Here is an 18,238-nt window from a genome sequence, read left to right on the forward strand (position 1 = left end):
ACTTGTTTAAGTCGAGGTCCATGTAAATCAATTCATGGTAGACATGAATGAATGACATCCAATTAAAGTAAAAGTATCTATTTGTCAGTGTTATCATTTGCAGCGGCGTAGGTCTCCCTTGGGGCTCCACTAAGATATGTTTATGATATATTGGCTATCTCATTAGATTACACTCGAAGGACAAAACAATAGAAAACAGCTGTCATTACACTTTAACATAATTACTGGCCGACTGTACGTGCAGGATGTGTGTAGATGTGTATGTGCCTAGTGCTTCGAAAGCAACCTTCCTACACGTGTTGTCAAAAGCAGTTTTTCAAGTTGTGCCTCTCTCTGCAAAGACAGACACGTTTCAGGCTGACACCCTCATTGAAGTAAAGGCCGGGCTCCCATTGCGGCGTGTTGGCTGCTCGGTGTTGGACGGAGGGAGGGTGTGAGCGTACTGATCCTTAAACGGGGAGTGTCCTCTGACAGCATTATCACTGCTTTCTGTTTATATTTGTTCCTGGGTGAATCACTGACCAACGTTCCCCAAGAGCACACCGACAAGACACACCGGACCAGCATGAAGAGTTTACTGGAAGTGTTTTTCACCAGCCTTGGCGGTGCAGTTGTTGTTTATTATGGAGTAAAGCTGCTGCTTGTCACCAAGATGCTATATCCCAAAATGTGGTTCCCGCTGCCAAAGTCCTTCTTTTCGTCAATGGGAGAATGGGCAGGTAAGCTTTCTGTCATCTGAATGTATCCGATTATTTGAGTGACACTGAACATCACAAGGGCACCTATTAGAATCATTGCATAGTTGTTGTTTTTTTTTGAGAATGAAGAACATAATTGTTAGAGTGGAAACTCCAGAGTCAAACAGCCCAAAACTTGCACAATTCAAACCATCATGATCAAATGTTCATCTTAGTGAACGTCTGAAGTGTTAACTTTTAAAGCAACATTTACCAGAAGAAGCCAAAGTACCGTATTTTTCGGACTATAAGTCACAGTTTTTTTCATACTTTGGCCGAGGGTGCGACTTATACTCAGGAGCGACTTATGTGTGAAATTATTAACACATTACCGTAAAATATCAAATAATATTATTTAGCTCATTCACGTAAGAGACTAGACGTATAAGATTTCATGGGATTTAGCGATTAGGAGTGACAGATTGTTTGGTAAACGTATAGCATGTTCTATATGTTATAGTTATTTGAATGACTCTTACCATAATATGTTACGTTAACATACCAGGCACGTTCTCAGTTGGTTATTTATGCCTCATATAACGTACACTTATTCAGCCTGTTGTTCACTATTCTTTATTTATTTTAAATTGCCTTTCAAATGTCTATTCTTGGTGTTGGGTTTTATCAAATACATTTCCCCAAAAAATGCGACTTATACTCCAGTGCGACTTATATATGTTTTTTTCCTTCTTTATTATGCATTTTCGGCCGGTGCGACTTATACTCCGGAGCGACTTATACTCTGAAAAATACGGTACTTATTTTTAAAGACACTGGACAATTACTGAAGATGACTACGTCCTCACTACAGGAAAAATAACACACACGGTCATCAACAATCTACAACTGTACAATAATAACATATTACACCAAGTTCAACAATTAAGTGCATGCTGTCGAAATTTTACTCCAGTCTTTTAATTATTCTCCTTTTTACTTTAATGTCCTTTCTCATTCTAACTTATTTATTTCTTTTTGTGTTACTTATTTTTATTGAAATTTTTAGAGGGAACAAATATACATAGACTTGATTTAAAAAATGTTATATAAACAGTCGTGGTCAAACGTTTACATACACTTGTAAAGAACATAATGTCATGGCTGTCTTGAGTTTCCAATAATTTCTACAACTCTTATTTTTTTGTGATAGAGTGATTGGAGCACATACTTGTCGGTCACAAAAAACATTCATAAAGTTTATGAATTTATTATGGGTCTACTGAAAATTTGACCAAATGTGCTGAGTCAAAAGTATACATACAGCAATGTTAATATTTGGTTACATGTCCCTTGGCAAGTTTCACTGCAATAAGGCACTTTTGGTAGCCACCCACAAGCTTCTGGTTGAATTTTTGACCACTCCTCTTGACAAAATTGGTGCAGTTCAGCTAAATGTGTTGGTTTTCTGACATGGACTTGTTTCTTCAGCATTGTCCACACGTTTAAGTCAGGACTTTGGGAAGGCCATTCTAAAACCTTAATTCTTGCCTGATTTAGCCATTCCTTTACCACTTTTGACATTTGTTTGACATTGTTTTGTCCTGTTGGAACACCCAACTGCGCCCAAGACCCAACATCCGGGCTGATGGTTTTAGGTCAGTGGTTCTTAACCTTGTTGGAGGTACCGAACCCCACCGGTTTCATATGCGCATTCACCGAACCCTTCTTTAGTGAAAAATAAAAAAAAAAATTTTTCAAATTCAAGACACGGTTATGTTTTTTTTACTGGTGCTCAAAATTAACCATGCATGACCAACACAGTGCATAAACTCACAACAAATTACACACCTGAAAACCAGTGTGACTTCTGCTGTTGCCGTATCCATAATACGACGATAGGGAGAAGTTTTTATTTACACGATGAATCGGGTGTGGCTTGACCTCCGCTGCGGAGGCTCCACCGAACCCCTGAGGCCGACTCACCGAACCCCTAGGGTTCGATCGAACCCAGGTTAAGAACCACTGTTTTAGGTTGGCCTGAAGAATTTGGAGGTAATCCTCCTTTTTCATTGTCCCATTTACTCTCTGTAAAGCACCAGTTCCATTGGCAGCAAAACAGGCCCAGAGCATAATACTACCACCACCATGCTTGACGGTATGGATGGCGTTCCTGGGATTAAAGGCCTCACCTTTTCTCCTCCAAACATATTGCTGGGTATTGTGGCCAAACAGCTAAATTTTTGTTTCATCTGACCACAGAACTTTCCTCCACAATGTCTTATCTTTGTCTATGTCGGGGGTCAGCAACCTGCGGCTCTAGAGCCACATGCGGCTCTTTAGCGGTGCCCTGGTGGCTCCATGGAGCTTTTTCAAAAAAGTATGGAAATGGAAAACAAAATAGGATGAACATTTTTTTGTTTGAATATGGTTTCTGTAGGAGGACACACATGACACAAACTTTCCTAACTGTTAGAAAGCCCACTGTTTAATATGTTTGTGCTTCACTAATGAGAGTATTCGGTGAGCGCCATTTTGTCCTACTAACTTGAACTCACTGTTGTGTGGACTGTGACTCAACAGTTTGTTTACATGTATAACTTTCTCCGACGCTGCCACAGAAAGACGTGTTTTATGCCACTCCTTCTTTGTCTCATTTTGTCCACCAAAGGTTTTATACTGTGCGTGAATGCACAAAGGTGAGCTTTGTTGATGTTATTGACTTGTTATGGAGTGCTAATCAGGAATATTTGGTCACTGCAGGACTGCAAGCTAATCCATGCTAAAATGCTATCTGTATGTACATATAGCATCATTATGCCTCGTTTGTAGGTATATTTGAGCTCATATAAGTCGTTCAATTTTTTGCAGCTCCAGACCGATTACTTTTTTGTATTTGTGGTCCAATATGGCTCTTTCAACACTTTGGGTTGCCGACCCCTGGTCTATGTGATGTCAAACACACGTCAAAAGTGGTAAAGGAATGGCTAAATCAGGCTAGAATTAAGGTTTTAGAATGGCCTCCCCAAAGTCCTGACTTAAACGTGTGGACAATGCTGAAGAAACAAGTCCATGTCAGAAAACCAACACATTTAGCTGAACTGCACCAATTTTGTCAAGAGGAGTGGTCAAAAATTCCAGCAGAAGCTTGCCAGAAACATGTGGATGGCTACCAAAAGAACCTTATTGCAGTGAAACTTGCCAAGGGACATGTAACCAAATATTAACATTGCTGTATGTATACTTTTGACCCAGCAGATTTGGTCACATTTTCAGTAGACCCATAAAAAATTCATAAACTTCATGAATGTTTTTTGTGACCAACAAGTATGTGCTCCAATCACTCTATCACAAAAAAATAAGAGTTGTAGAAATGATTGGAAACTCAAAACAGCCATGACATTATGTTCTTCACAAGTGTATGTCAACTTTTGACCACGACTGTATACATACATACATACATATATACAGTATGTATACACATATTTATATTACATAATATATATACACACACATATACATGTAAGTATATATAGTTAAACTACTGCAAAACTTCTGAGAAAGAAATACGATTGCATTTTGTTTAAAAAAACAAAGAAAAAAACAAAATAAGAATAACAAATTAACAAAACAAAATATGCTCGTGAGATTTGATTTGATTTTTGATTTTTATTAAGGATCCCCATTAGCTGGTTGCCACAACAACCCACTAATATTACTTTCCTTTTAAAAACCTGTTTACTTACAATGCCGAGGCAAGTTATTCCAGAGCGATACAGAACTATAAATAAAAGATTTCCGCAAAGCATTTTCCTGGGACGAGGGAGTACAAAATGCCCCTCACTAGACGCCCTGGTATTATGATTATTTATAGTGCTACTGTAAACTATTTGGGCCATGAGAAAAGCAGGAGTTTTACTACCGGTTACTGATTTGAACAATATTAGAGTATTAGCTGACAACCTGTTCTGCACTGTTAGCCAGGAAAGAGAAGCATGCATTTGGTTAACCTTGGTTCTTAGTGAACAACCCAGAACCAGCCTTGCTGCCCTATTCTGGACAATCTGGAGCTTACTGATCTCAGTACTTGCAGCAGATGCCCAGACCATGAATTGATTTAAGTGGACCTCGACTTAAACAAGTTGAAAAACTTATTCGGGTGTTACCATTTAGTGGTCAATTGTACCGAATATGTACTGTACTGTGCAATCTACTAACAAAAGTTTCAATCGAATTTAATCAATCAAAAAACTGTAGAACAATAGTCCAGATGACACAAGACTAAACTCTTAACAATCTGACAAAGAAGAGGTGGATCAACAAAAGCAGCACATTTCCTGGAAATACCAACAGCCCTTCCCATCTATGTAACTATATCACTGATATGATTTGACCAGGATAGAGTGCAGTCCAGCATCACTCCAAGGAGCTTGGCACTTCTGACCTGTTGAACTGTTGAAATACCTAGCCTCAGATCCAACTTTGGGTCACAAGATAACCCTTGCCTAGTCCCCAATACAATACTTTTTGTTTTTGAGGTGTTAAGGACAAGTCTGTTACATACTGTCCAGTCATGCACAGCTTTTAGTTCCTCACTCAATACTACATTAAGTACACTGCATGATGGTGCAGCATGATATAAGGTTGCATCATCAGCATAAAGAACCAATTTGGCACGCCCATTGGTGAATATAGAAAAAAGTAAAGGGTCCCAGGCAACTTCCCTGTGGAACACCACAATCTAAACTTCTGCTATTAGACAAGCTGCCATTATGATACACCTGTTGTGATCTTGAGGACAAATAACTCTGTATCCACATTAAAACCGAAGTATTTAAAACCATTACATTTAAGTTTCTCAATTAAAAGAGAGCGGTCAATCACGTCAAATGTGTCATAACGGGGGGGGGGGTCGCAGCTTGCTGCGAAGTTTGTTCTCCCGGGATGCAAACGGACTTTTCCGGACAAGGCGTGAAGGTAGGAACATGATTTAATCTTTACTCTCAAATAGGTACAAACAAAAAGGCGCACAAGGCGAAGGCACAACTTAGCGCAGGAAACAAAAGCTAACACTTAGCATAAACTATGGACAGGGCAAAAACTCGCTAACTGTGGCATGAACAAACAAAACTTACTTGGCAAGGCATGAAGCAAACAATCGCATGACACAAGCAATGACGCCAGGCCGACTGACAGGCAAAGACAGGCTTAAATACTGGTCTCTTGATTAGAGACAGGTGTGTCCCGAACGCAAGAGGCAGGTGAAAATCATGAGTCGTCATGGAAACTAAAACAAACAAGGGTGCACAAAAACAGGAACTAATGGAGTCTTAAAACTAACAGAAAATAACAAAAACATGATCCAGACCACATATCATGACAAAATGCAGCACTAAAATCTAACAGCACAGCTCCAACCAACATAGAATTATCTACAGCATTAAGCCAATCGTCGTTCATTTGTAAAAAAAAACAGTGGACATAGAGTGGCCTGTTCTACATGCATGTTGAGAATCAGTTGCTATCCCATTTGATTGAAAATAAGCTTGAATTTGTGCATACACACATTTCTCCGGTATTTTACATAAACCAGGTAGGATGCTTATTGGTCTAGAATTGTCCTCAATTTTGGTATCCTTATGTAGAGGAGTAACCTTTGCATCCTTCCACATATTTGGACACATGCCCACTTGTAAACATCTATTAAAAATATGACAAACAGGCACTGATATGATACCAGCAGTCATTCTCACTAACTTACTATCCAGGTTGTCTACACCAGCTACTTTGTGGTCCGGAAGAGTGTAGTAACCTCTCAACCTCACTGACATCAACCTGATGGAAATTGGAATTCACACCCCTTATTATCCATTATAATATTCTTAATGAGGTCAGCTGATTTGTTGTTATTGGATATATGTATACCATGCCTTAATTGAGATACCTTGTCAACATAATTAGTACATCAGAGGCTTCTCAGAAGGTGAGATTACTCCTGGAATTTACTGGCTTTTAATGGCCTAGGGTATAGATGTGTGTGTCCAAGTTAAAGGAATAGATTTATTACAATCTTTGGCAAGCTAGGTAATGTTTGCTGTGGTCTGGAACAACATAGCACACAAACAACTATCTGAAATGCAGCCAATATTACATACAGATAATGTGTCATGAAACATGCAAAACTAAATGATATACAAAGGGGATAGAAGTAAAGGATATTAAATTAGCTCATATATACCTACAAACGAGGCATAATGATGCAATATGTACATACAGCACGCCGAAATAGCATGTTAGCATCGATTAGCTTGCAGTCATGCACTGACCAAATAGGCCTGATTATAACTCCTACAAGTTAATGACATCAACAAAGCTCACATTTGTGCATTCACAGTATAAAAAGTTTGGTGGACAAAAGGAGACAAAGAAGGAGTGGCATAAAACACATCTTTCTGTGGCAGCGTCGGAGAAAGCTGTGCATGTAAACAAACGGATGCGTCACAGTCCACACAACTATGGTGAGTTCAAGGACCGCCAAAATTGGTAGGACAACACGGCGCTCGCAAAATACTCTCATCAGTGAAGCATGTTTGATAAAAACAGTGGGATTTTTAACAATTAGGAAGGTTTGTGTCATATTTGTCCTCTGACAAAAAACATATTAAAACAAAATATATGTTTTTTCCCTCACCTTTTTTAATTTCCATACATTTTTGAAAAAGCTCCAGGGAGCCATTAGGGCAGCGCTAAAGAGACGCATGTGGCTCTAGAGCCGCGGGTTGCAGACCCCCGGCTTTGTGAGTACCAACCCATTTGATTCCACAAAAGGTGTACAGACATTGTTCTTTCTACCCATGATTTCATTCAAAACATTCCATAAGTTTTTGCTATCATATCTCACATCAAATAACCTCTGTTTGTAATTATTATTGTTTAACTTTGTGACCTGGTTTCTTAAAGAACAGTACTCATGCCTGTCATCAATTAAACCTGAGTTGACTGAGGCTTTTTTAGCCATGTCTCTTTCTGTCATTAAACTCCGAAGTCCATTATCAATCCATGGGGCAGACTTAGTTTTGACTGAAAACTTTTTCAAAGGGGCATTCTTGTCCACAACACTCATGTACATTAACATAAATAAATCCAGTGCAGCCTCAGGGTCTTCCTCACTGCACACCTCATTCCAATTTAAACAGGATATTTCATCAATAAAACACTCTTCATCATATCTCTTATAAGACCTTGTAAAAATAATTTTTGCCTTAGGTTTAGGAACCCTTGTCTTTTTAGTGACTGCTATTATATTGTGGTCAGTAAAACCTACAGGAACCGAGACTGCTTTGGAGAATTGGTCAGGAACATTTGTATAAATATGATCAATGCATGTAGCTAAAATAATACCATCACTACCTACACCTATTCTCGTGGGAGGGGCAACAATTGTAAGAGTGAGAGCGTACATACGTTGTCCACCTTTCCAGTAGGTAGTAAGTATCATAAATGTTTTTTTCTAAATAAATGATACACTTTAACCATCTTTTCTTTGAAAAGTCTTCCTTAAAATGTAACATATGGTAGTATATTCTATTACACTAATACATGTTTTACTTTTATTTTACATTGTTTTTACATTTGTATTTCTTCTTTTTCGTTAACACAGCACAAGCTATACTAGTCCTTTTTTGTTACTAGTTTATTTTATTAACACTTTTCCTTTGTTCTTGCTTCCTTCATCACTGCTTAATCTCAATCCACCATGCATATTTTTGAATGATTTATTGTGTGTTTATCTTAATATGTTTAGGCTTGTTTCTATCGTTTATTAATATATCTTTAATATCTTTTTATCTTCATTTTAACATTGTGTTTAAAATTCTGTACAACTTTGGAATGGGACACAGCCAAATGTCTTGTAAATGTAAGCAATATGGTAACGTGCAATTATTTGAATGAAAGAAAGTGTGTGTGACGGTTTTAATGACTTTTTAATGATTATTTAGATTTTAGGTCTTTTTTATTGCACTGATGGATGGAACTTAAATTCAGTGTTAATTATCATAACAATAAAATGGTTTTATTCTATTCTAACATCTATATTTCTTCATTTCCTTTTAACATTGGACAACTTGGGTACATTGAGGAGTTTTTCGTTTTTCAAAGTCATATTTTTGCTCATTAGTATTGTATTCTTTTAACATATTGTATTTCCTTAATCACTGCTTAAGCCATCTATCTGTTCTCTATGCGATTTCTTCAATTTGAAAATAGTGACACTTAAACACAGGTAGTGAACACACTTTAAATGACAAAATGTAAGCAAACGAACATGTCAAAGATATGAATGATCAGTTGTGGATATGGAGAAAGGGCTCTCCTTTTCGAATATGTTTACTTATGTCAATAAAATCATGTGATGTTAAATCATGCAACTTTTAAGTACAGTACAGGCCAAAAGTTTGGACACATCTCCTCATTTCAATGCGTTTTTTAAATTTATTTTCATGACTATTTAACCTTGTAGATTGTCACTGAAGGCATCAAAACTATGACACCTGTGAAAGGAAAACCGTTTCAGGTGACTACCTCTTGAAGCTCATTGAGAGAATGCCAAGAGTGTGCAAAGCAGTAATCAGGGCAAAGAGTGGCTATTTTGAAGAAACTAGAATATAAAACATGTTTTCAGTTGTTTCACCTTTTTTTTGTTAAGTACACAACTCCACATGTGTTCATTCATAGTTTTGATGCCTTCAGTGACAATGTACAATGTAAATAGTCAGTCAAACTTTTCGAAACAAATAAACCATTATAATTTTGGCTTTGTTATACTTTTGTGATGCCGCTACCAAACCAGTGATGGCAAAGAGGAAAAGTGAGACGATAACCCTAGAACAGTGGTTCTTAACCTGGGTTCGATCGAACCCTAGGGGTTCGGTGAGTTGGCCTCAGGGGTTTGGCGGAGGCCAAAACACACCCGACTCATCGTGTAAATAAAAACTTCTCCCTATCGGCATATTACGGATACGGCAACAGCAGAAGTCAGACTGGTTTGCAGGCGTGTAATTTGTTGTGAGTTTATGCACTGTGTTGGTTTTGTTGTTTGAACAAGGTGATGTTCACGCACGGTTCATTTTATGCACCAGTAAAAAAACATGGTAACACTTTAGTATGGGGAACATATTCACCATTAATTAGTTGCTTATTAACATGCAAATTAGTAACATATGGGCTCTTAACTAGTCATTATTAAGTACTTATTAATGCCTTATTCGGCATGGCCTTATTATAACCCTAACCCTCTAACCCTGACCCTAACCCTAACCAAATAACTCTAAATTAAGTCTTTATTACTTAGAATATGGTCCACTAGTGTCCAAATAACTCTAAATTAAGTCTTTGTTACTTAGAATATGTTCCCCATACTAAAGTGTTACCAAAAACATATAACTTTGTCTTGAATTTGAAACAAAAAAACATTTTATTTTTCACTAAAGAAGAGTTCGGTGAATGCGCATATGAAACTGGTGGGGTTCGGTACCTCCAATAAGGTTAAGAACCACTGCCCTAGAACAACCAACAATGTTGACTGTCAATTAATGCAAAGTTCTAAATGTGTTATTATGCTGATAGTATATATTTGTACCATGAATTGTTTTACGTGGACCCCGACTTAAACAAGTTGAAAAACGTATTCGGGTGTTACCATTTAGTGGCCAATTGTACGGAATATGTACTGTACTGTGCAATCTACTAATAAAAGTTTCAATCAATCAATCAATTCTAATGCTAACTGTTAACACGCAACACTAATCCATACCAGTGATTTGTTGAACATCACTCTAGCATTTCCTTTTGGAAGTAGGTAACTTATTTCCAGACAGTGTGTCTGTACATGTTTACTATAACAACAGTCACCCGAATCATAATAATAATTCACTTTGCATTCATTTCTTGCAAAACGACAATGATGATGCAGCAATGGTGTTCCTATTAGTCCAGCATGAACACTACAAGAGGATTGTAGTCCCGGAGCGCTCTAGTCGACTTAAAACATTTCCTTTGGCCTCATCAGAAGACATACTTCACTTTCCCACAGCACTGAAAGAATCCTTAGGAAAAACACACAAAACAAGGCGGAACTGCTCTTTCCTTTTCTTTCCAAAGTTCACCTCAGTCTCTTGATAAAAAACAAACACACACAAGAGAGGAACAGCCTGTTCTAGGCTGAACAATTGCCTCAGTACCGCAATTGAGCATTTACATATTCCCGTCAACATCAGCTTGTAATGTTCTCAAGAGATCCATGCTAATAACCCATAATTTTAAACATTATTATTTAACATTGGTACATTAACCAAAGAAAGGCAGGGTTATGTTTTTTTTAAAGACATCCATCAATTTTCTGTACTGCTTGTCCTCATTCGGGTCACAAGTGAGCTGGTTACCCCAGTAGACCTTTATGTCAAGAGGTCTTGACTGGGCGCCAGTCAATCCCAGTGCACTGCAAAAAAAGAGCTGTCAAAGTATAATATAAAAAGACTAGATAATGGACAGATCATTTTAGTTGATTAAATCAAAAAGCATGTTTTTGATTGATTGATTGATTGAAACTTGTATTAGTAGATTGCACAGTACAGTACATATTCCGTACAATTGACCACTAAATGGTAACACCCCAATAAGTTTTTCAACTTGTTTAAGTCGGGGTCCATGTTAATCAATTCATGGTAGAACGTTATGTTTGAGTTGCTCAACATCAGGACCTAATTCAACAAATTCTCAACATTGTTTTAATGTCTCGTGACTGCTGGGATACATGTGAAGTTTATTTTTCGACCGTGTCTAAAAAATAATAGCGGTAATGTTGGTCTTCAAGATATACTGTATATATCAAACACTGTTTGGTCATGTTTTTATTAAAGGGGTAATATTATTTAAAAAATGTGTACATTTAAAAAATTTATTTGGGGTCTACATAACATGTAATGGTGTTTTTTGGGGTCCAAATTTAGCATAGACTATGTTTTACGGACCATCTTTGAGTCTCTTCAGGATGCGCCATTTTTGGGCGGTCTTATTCACGTGGCTCCACTTTGCGCCTTCTCACCGCCATCTATGTTGTAGTTTAAAGGCCTACTGAAACCCACTACTACCGACCACGCAGTCTGATAGTTTATATATCAATGATGAAATCTTAACATTGCAACACATGCCAATACGGCCGGGTTAACTTATAAAGTGCAATTTTAAATTTCCCGCCACACTTCCGGTTGAAAACGTCTAGATATGATGACGTATGCGCGTGACGTACACGGTTGATACGGAAGTATTGGTACCCCATTGAATACAATACAAAAAAGCTCTGTTTTCATTTCAAAATTCCACAGTATTCTGGACATCTGTGTTGGTGAATCTTTTGCAATCTGTTTAATGAATAATGGAGACTGCAAAGAAGAAAGTTGTAGGTGGGATTGGTGTATTAGCGGCGGACTACAGCAACACAGCCAGGAGGACAGAGATGGATAGCAGACGCGCTAGCGGCCGAACTCACCTTAACTTCCTCCGTCTCGCCGACCGCATCTGTGATCGGGTGAAGTCCTTCGTCGCACCGTCGATCGCTGGAACGCAAGTGAGCACGGGTGTTGATGAGCAGATGAGGGCTGGCTGGCGTAGGTGGATAGCTAATGTTTTTGGCATAGCTCTGTGAGGTCCGGTTGCTAAGTTAGCTTCAATGGCGTCGTTAGCAACAGCATTGTTAAGCTTCGCCAGGCTGGAAAGCATTAACCGTGTATTTACATGTCCATGGTTTAATAGTATTGTTCATCTTCTGTCTATCCTTCCAGTCAGGGATTTATTTATTTAGTTTCTATATGCAGTTAAGCACGATGCTATCACGTTAGCTCCGTAGCTAAAGTGTTTCGTCGATGTATTGTCGCGGAGATAAAAGTCACTGTGAATGTCCATTTCGCGTTCTCGACTCTCATTTTCAAGAGGATATAGTATCCGAGGTGGTTTAAAATACAAATCTGTGATCCACAATAGAAAAAGGAGAGAGTGTGGAATCCAATGAGCCAGCTTGTACCTAAGTTACGGTCAGAGCGAAAAAAGATATGTCTTGCACTGCATTCTAGTCCTTCACTCTAATGTTCCTCATCCACAAATCTTTCATCCTCGCTCAAATTAATGGGGTAAATGTCGCTTTCTCTGTCCGAATCGCTCTAGCTGCATTGAAAACAATAGGAAAATGTGAGGAGCCTTTCAACTGACTACGTCACGCTACTTCCGGTAGGGGCAAGGCTTTTTTTTTATCAGATACCAAAAGTTGTGATGTTTATCGTCGTTGTTCTCTACTAAATCCTTTTAGCAAAAATATGGCAATATCGCAAAATGATCAAGTATGACACATAGAATGGATCTGCTATCCCCGTTTAAATAAAAAAATGTCATTTCAGTAGGCCTTTAAGCGCTTCCATAGCGAGTCTACAGATATAAGTTCGAGCTGTACGCTACTTTGTATTAGAAATGACATCAGCGGAGGATGTGCACACGCTGCCTCTGTGTCTACAGGAGAGGTTCAAACCCAGAGAGAATCCCTATGACCTCAGAGGTTCAGCTGTCTTTCAGGAAGCAAACATAAGAACGAGCTTAAAAAGTAGATGTGTTTCTGTCAGGGGGGTTCAACTGTGGAACGGCTTGGATGATTCCTTAAAATGTTCCAGTTCCATTCACACATTTAAAAAACACTTTAAGACCAATGTCTTGAAAAAATATATCACTCTTGAATCAACACTGTAGTCAATACTATGATCAATGTTAATTAAAAACTAAATGTGAGATATAAATAATAATGCAAGTATAATTGTTTGTATATAGTATATAATTGGTGCAACATGTGTACAATGATATTTCACATGCCTTTACTGTGTATATAATTTAACTGTGTTTATGTTGTGTATAATGTGTATTTATAATATGTTGTACAAAGGACATTTCATAATTTTCGGAAGTTCATCTTGTACTTGACATTGTTTATAGGGTTAGGCGCAACAAGTGTTTACTACATACACAATAGACCGGGGGTCACCAACCTTTTTGAAACCAAGAGCTACTTCTTGGGTACTGATTAATGCGAAGGGCTACCAGTTTGATACAGACTTAAATAAATTGCCAGAAATAGCCAATTTGCTCAATTTACCTTTAACTCTATGTTATTATTAATAATTAATGATATTTATCTTTGTGGAAACACTGATCATCTTAATGATTTCTCACAATATATATATATAGAAACAGATAAATATCAATATGCAACACTTTATTTTTATATTTTCTCTAAGTGCACATTTTTCAAATTGAACATTTTCAAATGATCACTTCTAAGACAATCTTGTGAAATCACAATATCCCATTTTAACTAGCTAGCCACTAACATTTTTTAACAAATCATGAATTACTTTGCACCATGTTTGTACAAATAATAACTCATGTAAAATACAAAAGTCAACTCTCAAATTTTTCAATAAATCATGTCAAACTTTGAACTGGACACCAAATCTGTTATCTGTTTCTTTGTCAGTTAGTGAAGACCAAGTCTTTAAAATATTTTCTTGGATTTTCAAATTCTATTTGAGTTTTGTCTCTCTTAGAATTAAAAATGTCGAGCAAAGCGAGACCAGCTTGATAGTAAATAAATAAAATTTACAAAATAGAGGCAGCTCACTGGTAAGTGCTACTATTTGAGCTATTTTTAGAACAGGCCAGCGGGCTACTCATCTGGTCCTTACGGGCTACCTGGTGCCCGCGGGCACCGCGTTGGTGACCCATGCAATAGACAATAGAACAAAGAAGCGTTTTAAATGTAGATTAAAATCATCAAAGATCCCATTTAAAAATTGAAGCTCTAAAGTAGCTAACAGTGAATAAATAGTAACACAATAATATGATGTGCTACAAATTACTAGGGATGTCCGATAATATCGAACTGCCGATATTATCGGCCGATAAATGCTTTAAAATGTAATATCGGAAATTATCGGTATCCTTTTCAAAATGATCAGTATCGGTTTCAAAAAGTAAAATTTACGACTTTTTAAAACGCCGCTGTGTAGACGGACGTAGGGAGAAGTACAGAGCGCCAATAAACCTTAAAGGCACTGCCTTTGCGTGCCGGCCCAGTCACATAATATCTATGGCTTTTCACACACACAAGTGAATGCAACGCATACTTGGTCAACAGCCATACAGGTCACACTGAGGGTGACCGTATAAATTTCAACACTGTTACAAATAAGCGCCACACTGTGAACCCACACCAAACAAGAATGACAAACACATTTCGGAAGAACATCCGCACCGTAACACAACATAGACACAACACAACAAATACCCAGAACCCCTTGCAGCACTAACTCTTCCGGGACGCTACAATATACACCCCCCCCCCCACCCCACCTCAACCCCGCCCCCCAACCCAACCTCCTCATGCTCTCTCAGGGAGAGCATGTCCCAAATTCCAAGCTGCTGTTTTGAGGCATGTTAAAAAAAAATAATGCACTTTGTGACTTCAATAATAAATATGGCAGTGCCATGTTGGCATTTTTTACCATAACTTGAGTTGATTTATTTTGGAAAACCTTGTTACATTGTTTAATGCATCCAGCGGGGCATCACAACAAAATTAGGCATAATAATGTGTTAATTCCACAACTGTATATATCGGTATCGGTTGATATCGGAATCGGTAATTAAGAGTTGGACAATATCTGAATATCGGATATCGGCAAAAAAGCCATTATCGGACATCTCTACAAATTACAGTCACAAAATTAAGCATACTGTCCAATTATGACTTCAAGTGAGCATTATTATCGTTGTAAAGACACAATTTGTGATAGATCAGTTACAATCGATTGTGCGTATATATTTTCAAAATATGACGACTTCAAATACTTGGATTCTTTTTCCTTTACACTTCCAATACATTCCATCTGAGTCAAAGGCCTAAGAGCTTTCCTTTCCTTAATTTCACTGTAACCGTCACTTTATTTTTGCTCTTTGCTTGTCTGTTTTCTGAGTGGGGGGTAGGGAGGGATGGGACACGAGTACTTCCTGTCTGTTCCCCGCGTGTTCTTTATCAGAGCTGAGGTACGTGCTGGAAGTACTGCTGGTCGGAACAAGATGAAGAAGTAAACAAACGGCTGTGCGGTGACGTAACACGTGTTGCCCCCGCTGGTGAGAAATGGCAACTGCAGTAAATCCTGCCAACTAATTGGAAGTGTTTTGGTTTCAGTGGTGACGGGTGCATCCGAGGGCATAGGAAGAGAATACGCCTTTGCGGTAAGTTTATGATTATAACAGTTATTAGCATTTATCAGTGTCTCCTTCTTGTTGTAATGAGTGCATAATTGTAAAATACTTTCTGAAAACGGCATAAAGAGTGTTTTCCAATAAGGCCAAGCTGTTTTTTTTTTACATTATTTTTTTTATTTCTCTAAGGCCCAAGCTGTTTGTTTACATGATTTTTTCATTTCTATTTGCTATTTGGGCTTATTGGACCCTAATTAGAATAAAAACTAAGAATCATCTTTTTATATGATGTACTTAGTCCATAAGTACACAAATGTGTACTTCATGTGTAGTGACATGCTAATTTTTTTTTTTACACTTTTTTTCCCCAAATTCCATTGTATGTTATACTCTTCTGACACCACCAGATGGCAGTATAAGTGTCCACATAAGCGGCCATAAGACCCCAATTCAGTAGTGTACACAATTTTGGAAATAAGAGCTAAAAGGTGCTGTCCACGCATGTGGCCACTAAGCCTTTAGAGCAGGGGTCCCCAAACTACGGCCCGCGGGCCGGATCCGGCCCCCCAGCATCCAAAATCCTGCCCACGGGAAGTCCCAAGTTTAGAAAAAAAAGTGATTTAATTTGTATTTTTTAATTTTTTTAAATTTTATCTTTCCTTTCTAATCCACTTTATACCGCTTTTTACTCTTGGTGTCTCTTAGCCGCTCAGGCAAATCATATTGTCTAAAAATGAATTTTCCCATTGATAACGTGTCGATGTTAAATGTTGATGAACATCAATGTTAATTGATGTTAAATGACAAAACGGATTAACTCGCTGGAATATAAAGACAATGTATATATGTATATATATATATATATATATATATATATATATATATATATATATATATAAATATATATATATATATATATATATATATATATATATATATATATATATATATATATATATATATACACAGCCCGGCCCCCGGCCAATTTTTTTTAACCCAATCCGGCCCCCGAGTCAAAAAGTTTGGGGACCCCTGCTTTAGAGGTTAAATGAGCCAAGGAATACATTTTATAAGAAATAAAATATGCCAATACACACATTGACATTGGTACCTCGGTTGTTATTAGTCATCTGTTACAAAAAGTTGGATGAAGACCATAATAAATATTGCATTTTAGATAAACCTTATACTAACACAAACACACATTATAAAGAATATGTCATGTTTTATATGCGGAAAACAGGAAAAATACACATACACGATGAATGAAATGGATAAATTAACAATAACATCACTTTTACCTATTTTTAAAGACTCTTGTTGGCGAACATGGCAAGGAGCAGAGAGAGATACACGGATACTACCTTTGTAGGGATGGGTATCAATCAATCAATCAATCAAAGTTTATTTATATAGCCCTAAATCACGAGTGTCTCAAAGGGCTGCACAAGCCACAACGACTCAGATCCCACTTCAGGGTAAGAATTTGGTACTTTTATTAAAGTTAAAGTCAAAGTTAAAGTCCCAACAATCGTCACACACACACTAGGTGTGGTGAAATGTGTCCTTTGCATTTGACCCATACCCTTGTTCACCCCCTGGGAGGTGAGGGGAGCAGTGAGCAGCAGCGGGGGCCGCGCTCAGGCATCATTTGGTGATTTAACCCCCAATTCCAACCCTTGATGCTGAGTGCCAAGCAGGGAGGCAATGAGTGCGATTTTTTTTTATAGTCTTTGGTATGACTCGGCCGGGGTTTGAACTCACAATCTACCGATCTCAGGGCGGACACTCTAAACACAAGGCCACTGAGCTGATATTTATTGGTACCGGCCAAACTCTTGTCGGTACTCCCGAGTACCGATTAACATAAAATCAAACTGTGCCACATTTCAAAACCTTTGTTGCACGTGACGTCACATTTGGTTGCAGATTCGGCGCTGGTTCAAGCACTTGGCCAGGAAACAAGCAGTCAAGCGCTCAGAGTGGACTCAGTCGGAGTACCTCTTGGTAATTTGATCATTTTCCATGTTAACTTAGCGATAACAAGGCGCTCAAAAGTACAGTAAGCGTTCACTAATTTACATTGGGTTTGCCATAGACATGCCACTGATTAGCATTAGCAATTTTACATGGCGATTTCAACACTTCTATATTTGGTAATGAATGCCGCAACAAAGCTGCTGTTACAATCAAACAACTGGTGTGTAATAAGTACATTATTTACAGTATAAACACTATGTAGGGCATAACATTGACTATAG

At 37.9% G+C, this 18,238-nt stretch overlaps 1 protein-coding gene across 1 annotated transcript in view; it reads left to right on the top strand.

Moving 5' to 3' along the window:
• Window positions 1–442: 442 nt before the first annotated feature.
• hsd17b3 (hydroxysteroid (17-beta) dehydrogenase 3) overlaps window positions 443–18,238 on the top strand; it is a 29,432-nt gene continuing 11,636 nt past the window's right edge. The window contains exons 1-2 of the mRNA XM_062025722.1: window positions 443–719; window positions 15,961–16,007. Of these exons, the coding sequence (XP_061881706.1) occupies window positions 566–719; window positions 15,961–16,007 (201 nt within the window). The 5' untranslated portion in view covers window positions 443–565. The remainder of the gene's footprint in view (window positions 720–15,960; window positions 16,008–18,238) is intronic.

This window comes from Entelurus aequoreus, linkage group LG17 (genome assembly GCF_033978785.1).
Source record: "Entelurus aequoreus isolate RoL-2023_Sb linkage group LG17, RoL_Eaeq_v1.1, whole genome shotgun sequence".
NCBI classification, from domain to species: domain Eukaryota; kingdom Metazoa; phylum Chordata; class Actinopteri; order Syngnathiformes; family Syngnathidae; genus Entelurus; species Entelurus aequoreus.